The sequence below is a fragment of the Vidua chalybeata genome, chromosome 1 (assembly GCF_026979565.1).
Source record: "Vidua chalybeata isolate OUT-0048 chromosome 1, bVidCha1 merged haplotype, whole genome shotgun sequence".
Taxonomy (NCBI): Eukaryota; Metazoa; Chordata; class Aves; order Passeriformes; family Viduidae; genus Vidua; species Vidua chalybeata.
In genome coordinates, this window is record NC_071530.1 from 151,360,293 (window position 1) to 151,379,241 (window position 18,949).

Below are 18,949 nucleotides of genomic sequence, written 5' to 3' on the forward strand. Positions count from 1 at the left end.
TCCTTATCTCGGGCAATTTTTCCCTGCTGTTGCGTGTCTCCATATTTGGGAAAGAAATCCCATCTCTTTTAGAATCATGGAAAGGTTTGGGGATAAGGGACCTTCAAGACCATTTAGTTCCAATCCCATGCCACGGGCAGGGTCACCTTCCACTATCCCAGGTTGCTCCAAGCCTTGTCCAACCTGGCCTGGAACACTTCCAAGGATGGAGGAGCCACAGCTTCTCTGGGCAACTTAATCCAGTGTTTCCCCTCTGTCACTGGAAAGAATTTCTTCCCAAATTCTAATGTAAATCCTCTTTTAGTTTAATACAATTTTTTTGTCCTATCGCCATCGGCATGTGTGAAAAGCCGCTCTCCCTCTTTATTAAATCTTCCCTTTTGGCTTCTTATTTTCTCCATTCTCAACTCTCCATGATCCTTTGGATGGGAATTCAGGTCCCTCAGTCACAGGTGGGGAAATGCACCCACTGTTGCACCTTTTCAATGCTCCATCAGGTGCCTGACAGATATCCCAGCCGGGATCATCCAAGAATTCCCGCGTCTTTCATCTCCCAATCATCTCCAGGTGATGTCCTTGTTTACCCAACAATTGACTTGTTATGGTGGATGATCCTATTTAATCCATAACTGGCATCCAAGCCACCTGGTTGTTCATGATATCCTGATCCTTCCTGGAATTGCTGAGGCTTCCCGAATTTGTGCCACCAATAAATTCCATCCTATTTGGCATCTTTCAAGGTCTTAACAGAAAATTTTAAGCAAGAGCATTCCAAAAGTGAGGAATGGCACTGAAGAATTTCTCCAGGCTCGTATCCCACTTCCAGCACTTCAAATATTTCCAGCTCCTCCACTGCCAGGCCTTTAAAAAATTCTCACCCATCTTTTATCAATTTAATTTCCATCTGTGCCATCTTAATAAATATTCCCACATCATTTTGTGTTATTGCTTTTTAAAACTTGTGAAAATCTGACTTCATTAGCACGAAAACAGCAAATACAACATTGGATTTTAAGTATTTTTCTGGGTTTTTTATTATTTATTTTCCTTCCTTCAAACCTTGTTTTTACTCCTGGCACTCTATTGAGGTCAGACTCAATAGAGTCTGTTGCTGTTACCCCTCCTCTTTTTAATTTAGGGGCTAAATTCTGACCTCATTATTCTGCCTTGACCAATTTATAAATAATACTTGGAAGTGGACCTGGACCTGTTGTTCTGTATCTGAGTTCTCCAAGGGTTCTGGAATGGAAAACATCCTGTCCTGCTTTGTACCAGCTTGAACACATTTAATTTTTTTGTTCCACCTCAGTTGTGCTTGTTTCTTTTTCTGGACACCTTTTTCTATGTTGTCTTTACCCCCAAAATCAAAAGCATTTTATATATTGAATAAACAAGTGGTTAATTTAACATTCAGTTTTCATCTATCACTAGTTTATTTTGCCTCTCAATTTAAAGGCTAAATATTTTTACATAATATTTAAATAACTTTAAATAATTCATTTAAAATAAATGAATAAATAGCATTCCATGTCTTTCTCGAGTTCTAAGTCATTTTGATTATTGCAAATTTTCACTTTATATATTTCTTAACCTCCCTCATGTTGTTTTGTCTGCTGCTCCATTTTTCATCCATTTGTTTGTTCTCATTCCTGGAATAATCTTTGAAATTATTCACCCATGTCAGGCCACAGTTGCTTTCTCTAGAATTTTTTTCTCCATTTTTCCTCCTTTTTACAGGAAAAAAAAAAAAAAAAACCAAAGAGGTTTCTGAATCTTTGATTTCAGTGAACCACAAGCATCACACTTTGCATCCATACCCTTGAACTTCCAGTTTTCAATATCCTTTATTGAGAAGGATATAAACAAATATATCTGGATATCAACATATTTATCTATATATCAACGTTTTTCTGCTTATCTAAAAGTGAATCATCCCAAAACTCGGCCGGATGAGGGGACAATATTATTCCAAGTGTGTTACACTCCTGATCCCAGAAATCAGGGTGTGCCGCCTCAAAAACATCTCAACAGGGAGGGAAGGGATGGGCGAGGAAGGAAAGACACGATTGGTCTGTGGTGTAGGAGGCTAAAAGGAGCTGAAGTCGGATTAAATCAAAATTAATTGGCAAAGCCTAAGGGCTCTGGAATTACGTCGGATGTCGAGAAGCAGGACAACAAATGGAGAGAGCTCTGGATGTGGTCATTGAAGTTGGACACGTGGATGGATGAGGAAGGAGCTTGGTCCTGCTGGGATGAATTTACAAAATTCAAGGGAAGTCCAGAGTTGGAAGGGACTTTCAAGGATCAACAAGCCCTGGCCCTGGGACAGGACGGGACAGGATCCTGGAACAGGATAACAAAGTCCTGGCTCCTGGCCCTGCACAGGACACTCCAAGAATCCCAGAGTGTGCCTGAGAGTTGTTCTGGCAGGGAAAGGGAGACCTGAGACTTGCCTGTATCCTGAGCTGTGTCCCCACAGCTAAGGCAGAAGGTGAGGGGGGGGATTCTGTCCCCCTGCTCCACTCTGGTGAGATCCCACCTGGATTCTGCTCCAGTTCTGGAGTCCAACAGCAGAAGGATGTGGAGATACTGGAGCAAATCCAGAAGAGGCCACGGAGATGCTCCAAGGGTTGGAGCCCCTCTGCTCTGGAGCCAGGCTGGGAGGGCTGGGAATGTCCAGCCTGGAGAAGAGAAGGCTCCAGGGAGACCTTAGACTTTCAGGCACTGGAAGGGGCTCAAGGAGAGCCGGAGAAGGACTTTGGAAAAGGGAATGGAGTGTCAAGTCACTGGGAATATCCTCCCACTGCCAGAGGGCAGGGTTAGATATTGGATATTGGGAAGGAATTCTTGGCTATGAGGGTGGGGAGGCCCTGGCACAGAATTCCCAGAGAAGCTGTGGCTGCCCCTGGATCCCTGGAAGTGTCCAGGGCCAGGCTGGATGGGGCTTGGAGCAACCTGGGATAGTGGAAGTTGTCCCAGCCCATGGCAGGGGTTGGAACAAGATGATTTTTAAGGTCCCTTCCAACAGAAGCCGCTCCACGGTTCCATGACAAAACACACACATTTACTAAGAAAAGGCCTCCAGGTGACCCCATCTCCACCCTTGCAGGGTTCCCTTTAAAGCCAGTGAAGGGAAGATGGTAATCCCCAGTGCCATCCACTTTTTGATGAAGCTTTTGTCTGATGACATTTGGATTTGTCTGCCTGATTGGAAAAAGAAACAGCTCCAGTGAGTCACCCAGAAGCCACCTATGGTAGAGAAGACAGGCTGTGCTTAGGCCAGGTGACTCACACTCCGGACTTTTTGTCCTGCTTCAATCTGTGACTCCGCAAATTTTCAAAGGCTGTTTCCCCTGCATTTTCTGCTAGCTGGTGCTCCCACAACTTTATGCCTTGACCATACAGACCCCAGCGATGGGAATTGGCTTCCTTGTCACGCTGTTCCCATTACTGTGTTGGGTCCCCATGACAACACCCAGCACAGGTTAATTTCATTACTTAGCAGGGGTTACTTATTTAGCTTGACTCATCCAGATCTGTATCTGGCGACAGACTTTGCTGCCAGCCTGTCAGTCAAAGGCACTTGCTGATGATGCTGAAGGTTGACAAAGTGATGTCAAGCACTTCTCAGTCACAGGCTCGGTGACAGTCCCTGGGTTGGACAAGTGACAAGTTCGTAGCGAGGTCTCTGTTTCCTTTCTCTGCACAACAAAAGCTGATAAAGAGGGGAAATCTTCCTGATAAAGGGAAGGGAGTAGCTCTGTGACTGGCCAGTCTCTGCACGTTGCCCTCGTATTGCAGAATGTTGATAAGAGATCAACAGTGCCATCAGCTGATTAAAGTGTGGAGAAAGAGACTGGAGACTCCCAGCTAACAGCAGCCCCCAGGAATATTCCCAGCATCCTTCAGCCTTGGCTTTTTTAGTGTTCAAGCATCAGAAAAAGGGAAGTGGTGGAGTCATCCATGCCTGGAAGTGTTCAAAAAAAACCCACACGGATCTGGCGATTGAGGACATGGTTTAATGGTGAACATGGTGGTGCCTGGATTTGGTGATCTCAGAGGACTTTTCCAACCTTTTACAATCCCATTATTCCAAATCATCCAAATTTCAGATGGAAAATTACAAGGCCACAGGCTCCCAACATGATGGAGTGTGGATTTATGGGTCACGTGGGCTTTCACGTAGGGCTGGCAGCAACTGTCACTGGGATGGAAAAGGGAATCACATCGGAATAATGGGATCTTTAAAAGGGATCAGGATCCATTCTCTGATCCTGATCACAACTGTCACAACTCATGCCTGAATTTCTCATCCTTCCAACCAGAACGACCTTTCTGGAAACATCCTTGGCCCTCAGAGTGTGCCTGGGCATTCCCTGGAACAAATCCAGTGGATTCAGGACATGACACACTCAGGGACTTTACACTAGCTAGACATCTCTCAAGTCCATGGTAGGACAGATAAAGCTTAAAGGAAGCCTGAAATGCCTGAACTGGGGATATTCATCCCTCTGGAATCCAGTCCAGAATCACATCTTGGACATTTTTGCTGTTTTCAGAAAATGCTTGAGAGACCTACGTTCCTAGGGTGGACCAAACACAGGTGATGCCTGAAGGAATTGTCCTCAGTCCTGTGGCTGGAAGAAGAGGAACCTGAGCAACCTGGTCTAGTGCAAGGTGTCCCTACACATGGCTGGGAGGTTGGATAAAATGAGATTTAGGGTCCCTTCCAACCCAAACCATTCCATAATTCAATGATTCCAACCTCCACGTGACCGTATCCCTGGACTCCCCTTTTTTCTCTCAGAGCCCTGAACACAACTCTCCTTTTTGTAAAAATCTTTACATCTTTTTTGTAAAAATCCAGCAAGTCTGGAATCTTTCCTCCCATCCTTAGGAGCATCTGCTTTTTAGCCTTGGGATTAGTGAGCTTAAGCCAGAATTTGGGAAATGCAAGTACAGTTCCCTCCTCTGCTTGGAGAGGTTCAACTTCTCACCTCACATCTTCAGAGAGGGGTTGCAAAGCAGCAAAACGAAACTCAGACGCACACAAAAAAAAAAGGGGGTAGGAGCTCTTCAGAGACTGAAGCAGAGCTGTGAATCTGTTTGTTTTTTTTTTTTTTTGGAGGAGAAACATTTAATATCATACAGCCCATGGAAGACAGACCTAAAGAGCTCCTCGGAGAAGGGTGCTCACATTTGCACCCTCTTCCAGCCCAACGAAACTCGAATTCCTTCCTGCCCAGTGGCAGAGTTTCATCAGGAGGGTGGAGACCAACTCCACCCCAACAAGCCCAAAGTCTTGTTATTGACACACGCCCATGAGAGGTGGAATTTCATTGGATCATCAAACATCGCTGCAGCCACCGGCACGGGCAGAGAGGTTCCCTGCTACTGAGTCACACGTGGAGACGGTGGAGCATCCAAAAAGTCCCCTGGCAAAAATTCTACCCCTCTGGAATCACAGGAGCTGAACTCCAGGCGGCTGAGTGTAGTGATCAGCAGTATCTGTATTTTCCTGCAAACCAGTTGTCACCGGGATGCTCGGGAATCGGATATCTGGAAAATGGAGCAGACTCCATCCCGCAAATCAGCTCTCAGGAAAGACATGGATGTCACGTAGATTGATGCCATGGTTACCATGACATGACCACGGTGTCAGATAGGGTTGGTTGGTGTTTGTATCACAGCAGGTGGATCCTTACTGTTTATTCCTGGGATTGCAGAGGAGAAGGCTCTGGGGTGACCTTGTTGTGAGCTCTCAGTAGCTAAAGAGGGGCTCCAGGAGAGCTGGAGAGGGATTTTGGACCATGGGCATGGAGTGTCAGGATAAGGGAGAATGGCTTCAAATTGAAAGAGAGTGGGTTTTATGGAATACTGGGAAGAAATTCTTCCCTGTGAGGGTGGGGAGGCCCTAGCAGAGGTTGCCCAGAGAAGCTGTGGCTGCCCCATCCCTGGAATTGTCCAAGGTCAGGCTGGACAGGGCTTGGAGCAATCCAGGATGGTGGAAGGTGTCCCTGCCCATGGCAAGGGATTGAAACTGGGTGATCTTGAAGGTCACTTCCAACGCAAAACATTCTGGGATTCTATGGAGTTACTGAAGAAAATGTGCAGATCTGGGCTGGACAATGTAGGAGAGAAGGCGGTGAAACAGAGGGAGTTCACAAGGATTAAAGCCTTGGAAAACAGACTTTCCACAGAAGGAGTCAGAAACCCCACCAAAGTCTCCAAGTCTGGGATATCCAAGGGATATCCCAGACAAAATACATTTCTGTGGAGAAGAGGAAAATTGCATCAGTGAGAAACTGAATTTAGTAGAGAGGTGCAACAGGAGCCACTGGCTGTAGGGAGTCCATAAATCAGACTAGAAATATTTTACACAGGACTAATTTCACGTGTGGCTGATAATCAACGACTGGAACAGCTGAGCAAAGCTTGGTGTTCACTCCCTGCCACAGAACATCTCGTAAAAATGTGGGGTTTAATCATTCAAACAAGAATTGACTGTAAGGGAAGTTAGAGCAGGTGAAGCACTTCACCTTCTTACCCGTAAAAACCGAATTTCTGTCATCTGCCTTTCCTGGTGTTTGTGATAAGCAGAGAGAGATTATATCTCCCTATATTACCTTATCAATTAGGACAGTCTCCCAGGGACAGGCTGGAAGAAGGTTTGGATTGATCCCACTGAGAATTCCTGAAGGCTTCTGGCACACAAACCTTTCTCCCAAAGACACCACGCCTCGTTGATATTCTCTGCTCTCCAGACCTGAAATGACATTTCAACCAAAGTCCCTTCTGGCTCCTGTCAGTCTGTGCTTAAAACCTTTCCCAGGGTTTATTCCACCCTTGACAGAGACAGAAGGGAATTTTTAGGCCCTCCTGAGTCCTACAAGCTGTCTAAGCCTTACCTAACTGCTCTGTCAAACCACAGCTTTCACATACTTATCAGGTTTAAAGCAGGTCAGGTTTCTTCCCTGCCTGTGCTTACAGAAATAATCCCAATTTTTTTTAGTGTTTAAGTTCCAGCCTCAATTTCCAGTGTCATTTGACTTAGGCTTGTCTTAACTCTGCCAAGCTAAAAGGAGCCAGTGTATTCCAGTGTCATTTTTTGGTCATTTTTTGAATCCTGTTGTCCCACTCTCCTCATTATTGTTTTGGGTTTTTTGTTGTTGTTGTTTTTTTGTTGCTGTTGTTTTTGGGTTTTGTTTGTTTGTTTTGGGTTTTTGTTTGGTTGGTTGGTTTTTTGGTGTTTTTTTTTTTTTTTTTTTTTCATTAGGATCCCATTTTGATCTTGACAGTGGCAATGGAATTCTTCCTGGGAAGCCAGTAGGGTGTTGCCACTTCCAAAATCAAAATCCAAATCCCTCCTATCCCAACACACACCTGGGGTTGTTTGTGTTGGGTTTTGGGTTTGTTTCCAGGGCTCCATCTCTCCGTAAGCTCTTGATTATCTTTAGCTCAAGGAATACCTTAAAGGTAACAGACCTTAAAGGTCTTCCCTTGCCTCCACAATTTTACTGGAACACTCCCAAATCCTCTTTCCCTGAAGTCTGGCACTGCTGCACCTCTGCAGGAGCTCTGGTGTTTTGCCAGTGTCTTTCCTTATGGAAGGATCTCCAACCTTTCCAAGCCTTGAAGACAGAGTTAAGGCAGTGGTTAAGCATTTATATCCCTATTCCTTCAACCACACAGATTTATCCCAAGAATTTCTCGGTGTGGAATGACTTTCAGGTATGAGAGGATGTCTCCACGGACATTTCCACTCCACACTCCACCGAGCAGCTTTACTGTGCCAACCCCACTGTGCTTTCCCGTTGAGGCACAACCACCTGGAATGCTGAAAGCACTGGATCTCTTCCAGTTTCACGGCTGTTAATTAGGACATTGCTCAAATGTGCCTTGAGCTTCCCAGTTCCGAGCAGGGATCTGGATGTAACCAGGTCTGGTGGCTTTCACCGAGTGGATTTTTTCATGTGTCCCCAGAAAATTATGTTTTATCCGTTTTTTTTTTTTAACACCTGAACTCGGAGAGCACAGAAAGATGAAATAAAGGATAATTTTCATTCTCATAGAGAAGGATTAGGCTGTAGGTCTTTCCCTCCCTTTCCCACAGCTCTGTCAGCTTTGTGTCATCCGCGGCTGCGGAAATTTTCGTTAGCAACGCTTCTCAGGTTACTGGGAACCATCCTCCGTCTGGGAAGAAGGAGAGGCTGCCGGGAATGGCAGGAATATTCCCACGTGTCACAAGTCTGTGACAGGCAAAGCACCTCATTAAAGCTCCTTCACTCACCTCATCTCCAACCCTAAAATCTCCAAGTGCTCCCGTGATTCACAAACTTTGCCTCTTTGGCTTATTCAGCTGTTTTATGGGAAATTGCACAACACCAGGGTTTTCCAATTTGGATCACAACAAACCCAGCAAAAAGTCTATCAGCTTTTCCTGTGAAATATAAAATACCAGTGGCTCAGTCCAAAGGGAGAAGTAAATAATTTCTCCCCAGCTCTGAGCATTTGAAGCTGTTTCCCCAAATATTTATAAGATACAAAATAAATTATGACATTTGAAAGGGTTGCCTTGATGTGGATAAAGTGAAATTTGCTATCAGGGAGGTGCTGGAGTGGGAAAATGGATTAATTGCTCCATGTTGGGCTTATTTCCCAGCTTCAGGATAAAATTTGGTAAATAATTGACAGCTTTACAAAGGAAGGCTGTGTCCTGCTTTGCCAGCATGACCCAGGACCTGAGACCACGTGACTTACCCCAATTCCAGACTTGGAAGCACCATATCCCACTGGCCTCCAAGCGATTCCCATGCCCAGGAGCTCAATTAGTAATCAAGGGATCCAGAAACCAGGCTTGAATTTGAACTGTGTTTGGGAACACAGACATCTCTGGGCAACCCCAGTCCTGCCAGCCCGTGGAATAATTCCTCCAAAGCATGTGGAAGCCCAGCCTGCTGTCACTTGCCCCTTGACAGTTGTTGGCCAGTGCAACACTTGTGACACAAGCCAGCTCTGGGCTCGTGGAGCCAGACTGAAAGGAGCAAACAAACCTTGTCACATTCCCCATCCAAGCCCTGGCATGGGGCCACACCTTGCAGTGCCAGCCGTGTTTTTGCTTCTCCATGGGACCAGCCCCGGGACATAAACCTGGGGAAGAGCCGAGGCATGGCAGGAGTCTGCTCGCTGCGGTGATGTCACCTCATCAGGGAACTCGTTCCTCTGCAAATCCCAATCCAGACTGGAGCTGGGCTTTCCCCTGATCACCCCAAAGGAATCCGCCCACAGGATCAACAACAGAGGTGGTGGAGGGGGGGAAAACATATAAAGCTGCCTGGGAGAAGCTCTCTGGACCTGTCTTGGCCGCCTGGATCTGCTCTCAGCATGAAGAAACTCCTGGTGGGATTCCTGCTGGGCCTGGCATTCGTGGAGTTGGGTAAGAGCTCTTCATTCCCAACACTCCAGGGCCCCCCACCCCGGGAAATTCCTGGGAGGGCAGGGAGGGGAAAGACTTGGTAACCCCCAGGTAGGGGAAATGATGCCTTTTGTATTGAAGAAGGTTGAAGGAGAGGGTGAAATGGGAAAGGGGAGATGCATTCCTGGTGGGAAGAGCTGTGATGCCTGACTGGGAGCGATGCAGGTCCTTTGGATGCCTGTCACCCACACCTAGGGATGGAGGGGACAACCACAAGGCACAGGTCAGGACCAGCCTGGGCAAGGGCTTGAAGTGCCAGCCTCTACCTGAGCTGCCACCCTGTCCCTTCAGGAATGTTCATCCCGAACTCCTGACATCCTTAAAACCTCCCAGCTAGCTGCTGGAAGTGCTGAAAGCCAGAAGGTGAAACTTCAATATAGATTAAGGTGGGGGTATGAGAAATAACTCCAAGGTCATTGGAAAGTCTTATTAAACCCCCAGCTCCAGGATTTCCCCTTATTCCAGGAGATAGGTGGAAATGGGAAATTCCCCTGGGCCTGTGATGGGTCTGGACCTTGGGCAAGCCTGGCAGCAGGGTTTGGCCACCGCTGTGTCCTTCCTTCATGAAGATCTGACCAACTGCAGCCACATCCCTGCCTGGAACAGGCATTCCAGGGATGACACCACCCCAGAGGAGTTTAACCCACAGCCCATGGGTCCCAGAGATCCTCAGGCTGTTTCATGGGACCCTGGAAGAACTCAAGGGAAAGGCAGCCTGGACAGGGACCAAACATCCCCATCTGAATTCCTGTCTTGGATTTAACGGAATTTCTGAGAAGCCACCCAAGGTCTCAAAGAATTTTATGGAAACAGAGTTACCAACCCCATTTGCTTCATAGTTGAAATCAGGCAGAAATAATTTTTTTGGGGGATGATCCAGAGGGAAGCAGCTGGTCTAGGCACCCCTGTTGTGGCTGAGGGATGATATCAAGGAATAGAAGGAACAGTGAGGAACAGGGAATTATTGGCTCAGATCAGGATGCAGAGCTATCTCTGTTCAGTTCTCCTGTCCCGGTCCTTATGGATTTGGGCTTTCCTCTTCCATGCAACCTTCCCACAAAACCCATGTGCTTTAAATGCCCCACACGGAGTCAGTGAAAGATGAGGGGGTTGAGGTTTTCCTTCCTTGAACATGCTTTTAACTGGGATTAATTCCCCCAAGGCACTTCCCAGCTCATCCATGAAAATGTGGAGGTTTGTAAATGGAAACCACCTCACCCCAAGGGTTGCAGGGCTGTTTTGCAAGAGCCTGAAGCCAGAACTGCCCTGTCCATCCATCCATCCTACACATCCACAGACATCCAAATGATTGTTGATAATGTGTTACCTCTGTTAAAATATATAACAATTTTATGGATTGGATCATTGGGAAGGGATCTAGTGAGGTCCTGAGCTGGGATAAATAGGGATGGCTCCGCCACCCTTGTTTACAGGGAGCATGGCCACAAGAAAATTGAAATATTCCCATGAAAAAATCCTTTTAACTTCTGCAAAGATACAAGGAATTGTCTCTTTGAATTGAATTCTTTAGCAAGAGCTAAGGAATAAGACAGAGAAGTTTTGCACTGTGTAGGCTCTACCCCACAGCTGAATTTTCCAAAGGAGCTGCTGCGAGGAGTAGATGCCTTGAAAATTCCTTCTGAAGTCAGGTGTTCAAGCAAATGCCTTCAAAAATATTTATCCTTATCACAAAACCCCAGAAGTTCCTCTGACAACAGAACAGGAACGAAAAAAACAGCTTCGGTGCGAATTTTTACCAATAGATGGCACTGGACGCTTGCAGGATGTTTTTCAGCCGGTGGAAGGAGGGTAGGATAGAAAATCTCAAGCCAGGTTGGTTTTTGTCATCAAACCACACCAGCAGGACTTTGGAAAATCCACACTCTCGGTGTCTGCTGGCTGTGGATGGACAGCGCTCAAACTGAGGGTTTTGAGAGCTGCTGTGACCACAATTTGCATATTTAGAGATGTCCCTCCCTCAGGCGGCAGCCAGAGAGGGTTTGTACATCACCTCTTCAAAAAGCAGCAGTAGCCCATGGTGAGAGCGGTTTTGAGGCCACACTCAGCCCTCAGGATCTCTGATACAGCTCTGAAATTTTAATCCTGCTCTCAGTTACCGATTCCTGCAGAATTTCCCTTAAACGAGCAGGAAGGAGATGTTGCTGTGAGGGGAGGGATGGGGGACCTGTCGCCGTCACAGCTGGGGGATGCTGCTCTCAGCAGAAGGAGCTGGGCTGGTTTTTACCATCATGGAATATCCTGATGGACCCACAAGGATTATCAAAGTCCAACTCCTTGCCCAGCACAGGACATCCTAACAATCCCACCCTGTGCCTGAGAGCGTTGTCCAGACTCTTCCTGAGCTCTTGATGCCGTGACCATTCCCTGGTGAGCCTAACTGGGGGAAGAACCTTTTCCTGATATCCACCCTAAACCTCCCCTGACACAGTTTCAGGCCATTCCCTTGGAGTCTGTCACTGCCCCAGAGAGAAGAGATCAGTGCTGCCCCTCCACTTCCCCTCATGAGGAAGTTGTAGATCCCAAAAATCTCCCCTCAGCCTTCTCTTCTCCAGGCTGAACTCTTACAGGGGATACTCAGACCAACCAAAGGTCAAGCTGAGATCCCTCTAAATCCCACTTTTCCAGGCTGCTGAGCCTCCAAAGTCGTGCTCAGGCCCAGCTCCTGCTACACCACCCTTGTCCTCCAGTGCTGGGATTTGCTCTTTTCCCCCCTGGCCTATCCAAGCTTTGCCATTGCCTCCGGACACGCTTAATTTTGGACACTGCTGCATTTTGTTCAGAAAGACGCAGATTTGGGTCTGTCTTCCCTTCTGTGTCACCTCAGAGCCCTTCTGTCCCCTCTGCAGCCCAGTCCCTGCGATGTTACACGTGCAAGGAGCCCACAGACATTTCCAAGTGCAGGACAGCCATCATGTGTCCCCCGAAAGCCACCGTGTGCACCACGACACTGCACTCCATGGAGACAGGTGAGTCCCACCACTGCCCCTGAGGGGCCCCGGGGAGAAATACGAGAATTCCAGAATGGGTTGGGCTGGGAGAGAGCTTAAAGGTCATTGAACTCCAAACCCCTGCATTCCAGTAGACCAGATTGCTCCAAACCCCATCCAACCTGGCCTTGGATACTTCCAGGGATGGGGCAGCCACAGCTTCTCTGGGAAACCTGTGCCACGACCTCCCCACCCTCACAGCCAAGAATTCCTTCCCAAAATCCCATCTATCCCTGCCCTCTGGCAGTGGGAATCCATTCCCTGTGTCCTGTCCCTCCATCCCTCATCCCAAGTCCCTCTCCAGCTCTCCTGAAGCCCCTTTAGACACTGGAAGGGGCTCTGAGGTCTCCCTGGAACCTTCTTCTCCAAGCTGGACATTCCCAGCTCTCCCATCCTGGCTCCAGAGCAGAGGGGCTCCATCCCTTAGAGCATCTCTGTGGCCTCTCCTGGACCTGTTCCAACAATTCCCTGTCTTTGTGGTGTCAGGACCCCAGAGCTGAAGGCAGCTCCCACTCTTCAGGTGCGGTCTCACCAGAACAGAAGGGGAGAATCCCTTCCCTCAATCTGCTGGCCAAACTTCCCTCTCCCCATCCCAGTTCCAGCTTGAATTACCCTTTAATGTCTCTGTAAAAAGCCAGGAGAAATTATCCCACTTTAGAGAGGGAAGGAGGGAAATCCATCAGATTTGGAGCCTCACAGTGAAGTATCAGGACTCACTGAGCTTGTTCCCTCTGTGTTGCCTTTCCTACCCCAATATCTCTATGGTCCCTGAATTTATAGACAGTGCAAACATCTACAAGGAATTGTGTCCCTTGTCCATGCTGGAATGATTTTGGAAGGAGCAGGAAGGTGAGAGAGATTCAGCAGTAAGAGCTGGCAGGCCTGTTCCCACAAAAAACGGGCTGGCTTAGAGGCACCCATGGATTAGGGATGAACAACACCTCCTCTGTCAGTGTTTCTCAATCCCATTTTCCTTCCCTATTTTTCTCCCTCTCTCACCTCCTCCTCCTCTCCAATCCGCCTCTCCCAGGTTATCCCTTTTTTGGCAACATCACCGTGACCAGAGACTGTGAGGAGGAATGCCTCTCCTACGACGGGATAGGGGCCCAAAAGCCCAAATCCTGCTGCTACACCGACCTGTGCACAGATGACAGCAGGAGCAGCAGTGGGGCGAGGAGCAGCTCCGCAGCGCTGGGTCTGGTGGCCATGGTGGCTGGCACGGTCCTCCAGTGCTCCCTGTGAGGTCACAAGTGCCCCAGCTCCAGCTGAAAGCCCACCACTCCCCCTGCCAAGCTGCCTCATGAACTCTTAGTTGCTTTGGGAACGTCCTTCTTCTCTGATGTGCGGCTTCACCCCACCTTCAACGCTGGATTCAAGCCAAGAGTTTGGGCACCTGGACTTAAACCCCTCAAATCTCCAGTTTCCAGCTGTTCTAGCAGATGTTCCTCACCTTCAGCTGCTTCTGGTCCTCAGGATCCACAGAGAATGGGTTGAGCTGGAAGGAACCTTCAAGATCATCCAGTTCCAACCCCCTGCCACGGGTAGGGACACCTTCCACTATCCCAGGTTGCTCCAAGCCCTGTCCAACTTAGCCTGGAACACTTCCAGGGATCCAGGGATCCAGCTTCAGCTTCTCTGGGAATCCTGTGCCATGTCTGACTGAGAGGAGCAGATGGATCTGGGCCCAGTTACTTCCTGGGTGGCAACTGCAGAGATCTGGAGCTTAATGCCAAGGATAAACTAAGGAATGAGTTCAGAAGGGCTCAGCTTCCATGTGGGAACGGGATGGATTTCTGGAAAGCTCAGAACGCCCCCTGGACTGACAGACCAGGGTAGGTCAGACCTGCAACCCAAATTTCCAAGTTTGGCCAGACAAACACGCCCCCGCCTCAGCTTCTGCCCGAGCTCAGGTTGCAGTTGGAGCTCCCAGATTTCCCTTTCCAGATGTTTTAAAGACTATTCCAAGCAAATTCTTCTCTTACTCTGCCCTCCCTTCATCCCTTCAGAGCAGAAACTGCAGGATAGGGAAAATAATGGTTATCCCAGACCCTCAGCTCTGGGGAAAAACCTTTGTAAGTGCTGGGATCCCAGCTGGGATTTGCTTGGAGCAGATGTGGGATTGTTTCTGAGGCCCTGTCTGCTGCAAAAGCAGCTGGAGTGGAAGCAGATATGAATGAACCAGGTGTGGCCAGCTCACAGAGAGGCAGGAAATTTGCCATTCCCTCTGTTCCTATTGCAAGGGATCATCCAGATGATGGGGGAGCAAGGGTAGAGTGGAGTACTGGATACACCCCGTGCACCATCCTCGTGTGTTCACAGCATCCCTGCAACCTCCTCTGTGGCAAAGTCTATTTATCATAATTTTTTTTCCCCTTTTCCACTCTCTTTTCACAAGAAAACAAAGTAGGGGGCTCTTTTTCCTCCTTGCACAGAGGGAATAGTTTCTCAAGGTCGGTCTTGGTACCATTTAGAAGAAAACTCTGACAATTTTGTATTCCTTGGCAGAGCTCAGGAGGATGGTGAGCCCTTTTTCCTGGAGGTGAAACCCTCAGAGCTCCACTAAAACACTGAAAACCCCCGGCAATGCTGGGATCTACAGGGAGCAAGTGCCATGGAGAGGATAATAGCTGGAAGTTACTCAAATCCCAGTATTCCACCCACCCTCGCAGGCACTGAGCACCAGCCCCTGCTTCCCACTCGTCTGTTCTGTTTTTCCCTGCTTCAAAACCAGCCAGATGTGTCAGGCCAGAAACAAAACTCCATCCTTGCCATCCTCCGATCACATTCCTTTTTCTTATCCTGGCTTCCAGCTCTGTCTCCAGCAGCCTTTCCACATTTTCTGCAGGATCCTGGCCTCTGCTTTCCACCCATGGATGGGGCAGGGTCTGGGTACAGAAGGACTGGGAGGGTGAGGGCTCCCTTCTGGGTGAGAATTTAGTAAATAAAGTTGGATTCTCTGGTTTTCAGCCTGCAGCATCTTTCTTTTGTGCTCGATATTCCCATGGGAAAGGAGTGTGGGGCAGAACAGGATGCAGGGAGGGGGTTTCTGGCTTGTTTTTCAGCTCCCAGACTGCCCTGTGCCAGACAGGGAGAAAACCACACACAGGGATGAGCACAGGAGTGCAAAAATCCTCCTTGGAAAAGCCAGATTTAAGGCTATCCCTGCTGGAAAAGAAGCAGGAGAAGGGTAAAATACAGTCCAGTGGGAGAGGAGGCATTTTTGGGATATGCACTGGGACAACTGGGAGGGTTTTAGGGAGCAAAAGAGAAAGTGCCTGAGCTCAGCAGGGAAGCCAACAGGAGGGTGGGAGTGACCATGCTGCGCTGCCAAAGTGCTCCCTGTGGGGACTGTCCCCTCGTGCCACCGGTGCTGGCTGTGAGCATCCTGCCCCTCCCGGCCTCCTGTCCCCCAGGACTTACCTGCCACGAGTTTCTGCTGGAGCCAAAACAGACTCAGAAGCATTTTTCAGCTCAGAAGCTGAAGATTTTTATCTTCAAAGCACCTCTAATACATTCCTTGATTAGGAGAGGTGACAAACCCTTCACGCAGGGGTACAAAATGGCCTTTTTTTTTTTGCATTACAAGTCACCTGTTCACACTGTGGCAGCCACAAGGCTGAACAGGCGTCACTGGGAGCACTTAAAAAAATCGAATTTGCTGTTTCTTTGGTTATTGCTGTTATTTATCCCTCCCCTTTGCCCCTTAGGAGTTAAACCCAGTGAGCGCTGCTGCCCCAGGAAATGCAGGAGATTCAAAGGCCTGGCTGGATTTTTGCGTCACTGGGTCGAGTGGACACGGGGAGGGAGAAGTTTAAATATAGGCTGGAGAAAATAGAACAGAGGAAAATGTGTCTCCAAAGGGCCAGAAAAAGACCTGCAACCTCTCGGCCCTGCTGGGGTGAGGCTTCACAGCCAGCGGAATCCAGCGCTGACGTTGCTCTGTTGAAGGATTTTGCTTGTCCCTCTGAGGGCTTGTTCTTCCCAGCACATGTAGATATTTTATTTCCAGATTTGAGGGCATTCCTCAGTGCCTTATGCTTTATCTGGTCAAAAAAAAAAAAAAAAAATTACCTTTTCCACCGCCTTCCAGCCCTTCTGCAAATGTGGGGCAGCGCTAGAGGTACGCAGAGTCGTGGAATGGTTTGGGTGGGAGGGAGATTCAAGATCATCAAATTCCAACCCCTTGCCATGGGCAGGGGCATCTCCCACTATCCCACGTTGATCCAAGCCCTTTCCAACCTGGCCTTGGGCACTTCCAGGGATGAGGTAGCCACAGCTTCTCTGGGCAACCCCTGCCAGGGGCTCAGCACCCTCACAGGGAGGATTTTTTTTTGCCCTGATCTGCATCTCCCGCTTCCAGTTACAAACCTGAAGTGCTTTTTTCCACCCAGAAATGAGAGAGTAAAGAACAAGAGAGGCTCATCAGTGAGGATATTCCAGTTGGGATACCCTGTTGAGTCCCACCTCCAGCCAAAAATCAGGGCTAGGTATGAGCCTCGAGTAGCCTTTTCTTGTGAGCTCCACGATTCCGGAAGGTGGAGTGGGCATTCCAAAAGATCATTTCCCTGGAAAGACAAAACACTCAGCTGGGATTTAAACTGAAGGAAGACTCAGGTTCAACCCTGGTTTGCCCTGAGCAGGATTCCCAGAGAAGCATCATGGGAACAGCAGGATTAATATTTAAAGGACTGGGTTTTCCAGCAGGGATCATTTCTGGTTGCTTTCCACAGCAGGACACTGGTCAGGCCATGAGTGGTGGCTGTTATCCCAGCATGCCCCAATTGCAGGGGTGGAAAACACCAGGAGCTGTTTGGCTGCTTCTTTATTTTAAAATTTTATGTATTTTATCATTATTTGGAGCAAGAGAGAGGAAAAAAGCCCCACACAGCTCTCTTGGAACACACATTAAACGTGAAAGAGAGATGAGACAAGGGCAGAAATTATTGCAATATTCCAAGAGCAGGAAAAAGAAGGGGATTTTTTTTTTTTACAGTCAGGACATTGCATGTAAAACAGAGCTCTGATGTCATCAAATACAGAGAGGACTTGTAGTTCTTGCTAAAAATACTTATCTAGAATATAAATATACATTAGAGCATAGCTGCAAGGCTTCTGGAGAGCTCTGCCACAGCCTTGTATTTACAGAGAGGGATTTAAATGTTTAATTCTGCACCCTCAAAGGAAAGTCACTCCATCTGAAGGAGTTATTAATTATGGAATGAGCCTGGCAGTGCTGAAGTACAGCAGCAGAGATATCATTTTCAATATCACTCCAAAATTATTTCTCATCTCAAACCTATCATGTGCACTTTTTTTCCAGTCTTAAAATAGAGCTATTTTTCCATATTAGGGTTTGGAGGGCTTGGAGCATCTGCCTCTGACACAGCAGCACATCCTCTCTTGGATATCTTCATTCTTCTCCTGCTTGACTCTCACATCCCTAATTCCAGAGGAACACAGAAACCTCTTTCCCTCTTTATTCTGTACAGCCCCAGGCCTGAAAACAAAGCCTAAAAATGAGGTGAAAAGAAATTTTCAGCGTCAGCAGCAGATGTGTCGAGGGGGAAGGAAGTGGAGCACGGCGTTGTGGTTGGGATCTTAATTTAGAAAAGACATTTTGGGTCACTTGGATATGAGAGAGATGCTCAGAGTGTTGCAAAAGGCTGGGGCAGATGGTCTGGGTGGGCTCCACCTCCGGAACAGACCTGGGACTGTACTCTGCACATTCCCATCCAGTTGGAAAACACATAGGATGTGTTTTAATCCTTCTCTACCCTGGTCTGGGTCCTGATCCCTTTTATCACTCAGCCCCCGTTGGACAGATGGGAATTGTCACACGTTGGTGGCTCCAGGCTTGGTCCAGCCACACATTTTTTAGGATTGAACTTTAAGTTTCTCAATATCCTCAGTAAATGTGGGTGGGGATGTTGTGTCTTGGGGGGAAACGATTTTGCACCAGCTCATGGTTGGGCAAATTGCTGAAACCCATGAGATCCAACATGTTACAGGGAACTGAAAGCCAAAACATATGAAATCCATGGGTCAGAGTCCCAAAAACTTACTCCAGAATCGCAACAAAAATCCTACCGGCTGCCTTTGGCCAGCAGGTCTCTTAATGGAATCGTGGAATGGTTCTGTAAAAATCATCAAATTCCAACCCCATGCCATGGGACACCTTCCACCAGCCCAGGCTGCTCCAAGCCCTATCCAACCTTACCTGGAACACTTCCAGGGATGAGGTAGCCACAGCTTCTCTGGGAAACCTGTGCCAGGGCCTCCCCACCTTCACAGCCAAGAATTTCTCCCCAATATCCCATTTATTTGTCCTGGCACTCCAGGCCTGTGTAATACAAGGTGGTGAAAATGTTTTCCATGTCTTCAGGTCTTTCCTGCCCATTCCAAGGACAATTTGATGTGTCCCCAGCCACACCAGCAGTGACACCCCTGTACTGAGGCATAATTCAAA

At 48.0% G+C, this 18,949-nt stretch overlaps 1 protein-coding gene across 1 annotated transcript; it reads left to right on the top strand.

Moving 5' to 3' along the window:
• Positions 1-9,362: 9,362 nt before the first annotated feature.
• On the top strand, positions 9,363-15,449 carry LOC128800521 (secreted Ly-6/uPAR-related protein 1-like). The gene is made up of 3 exons (XM_053965765.1): positions 9,363-9,436; positions 12,343-12,462; positions 13,514-15,449. Exons 1-3 carry the CDS (start codon positions 9,385-9,387, stop codon positions 13,723-13,725), a joined length of 384 nt encoding a protein of 127 aa, XP_053821740.1. The 5' UTR covers positions 9,363-9,384; the 3' UTR covers positions 13,726-15,449.
• The last annotated feature ends 3,500 nt before the right edge of the window (positions 15,450-18,949 follow it).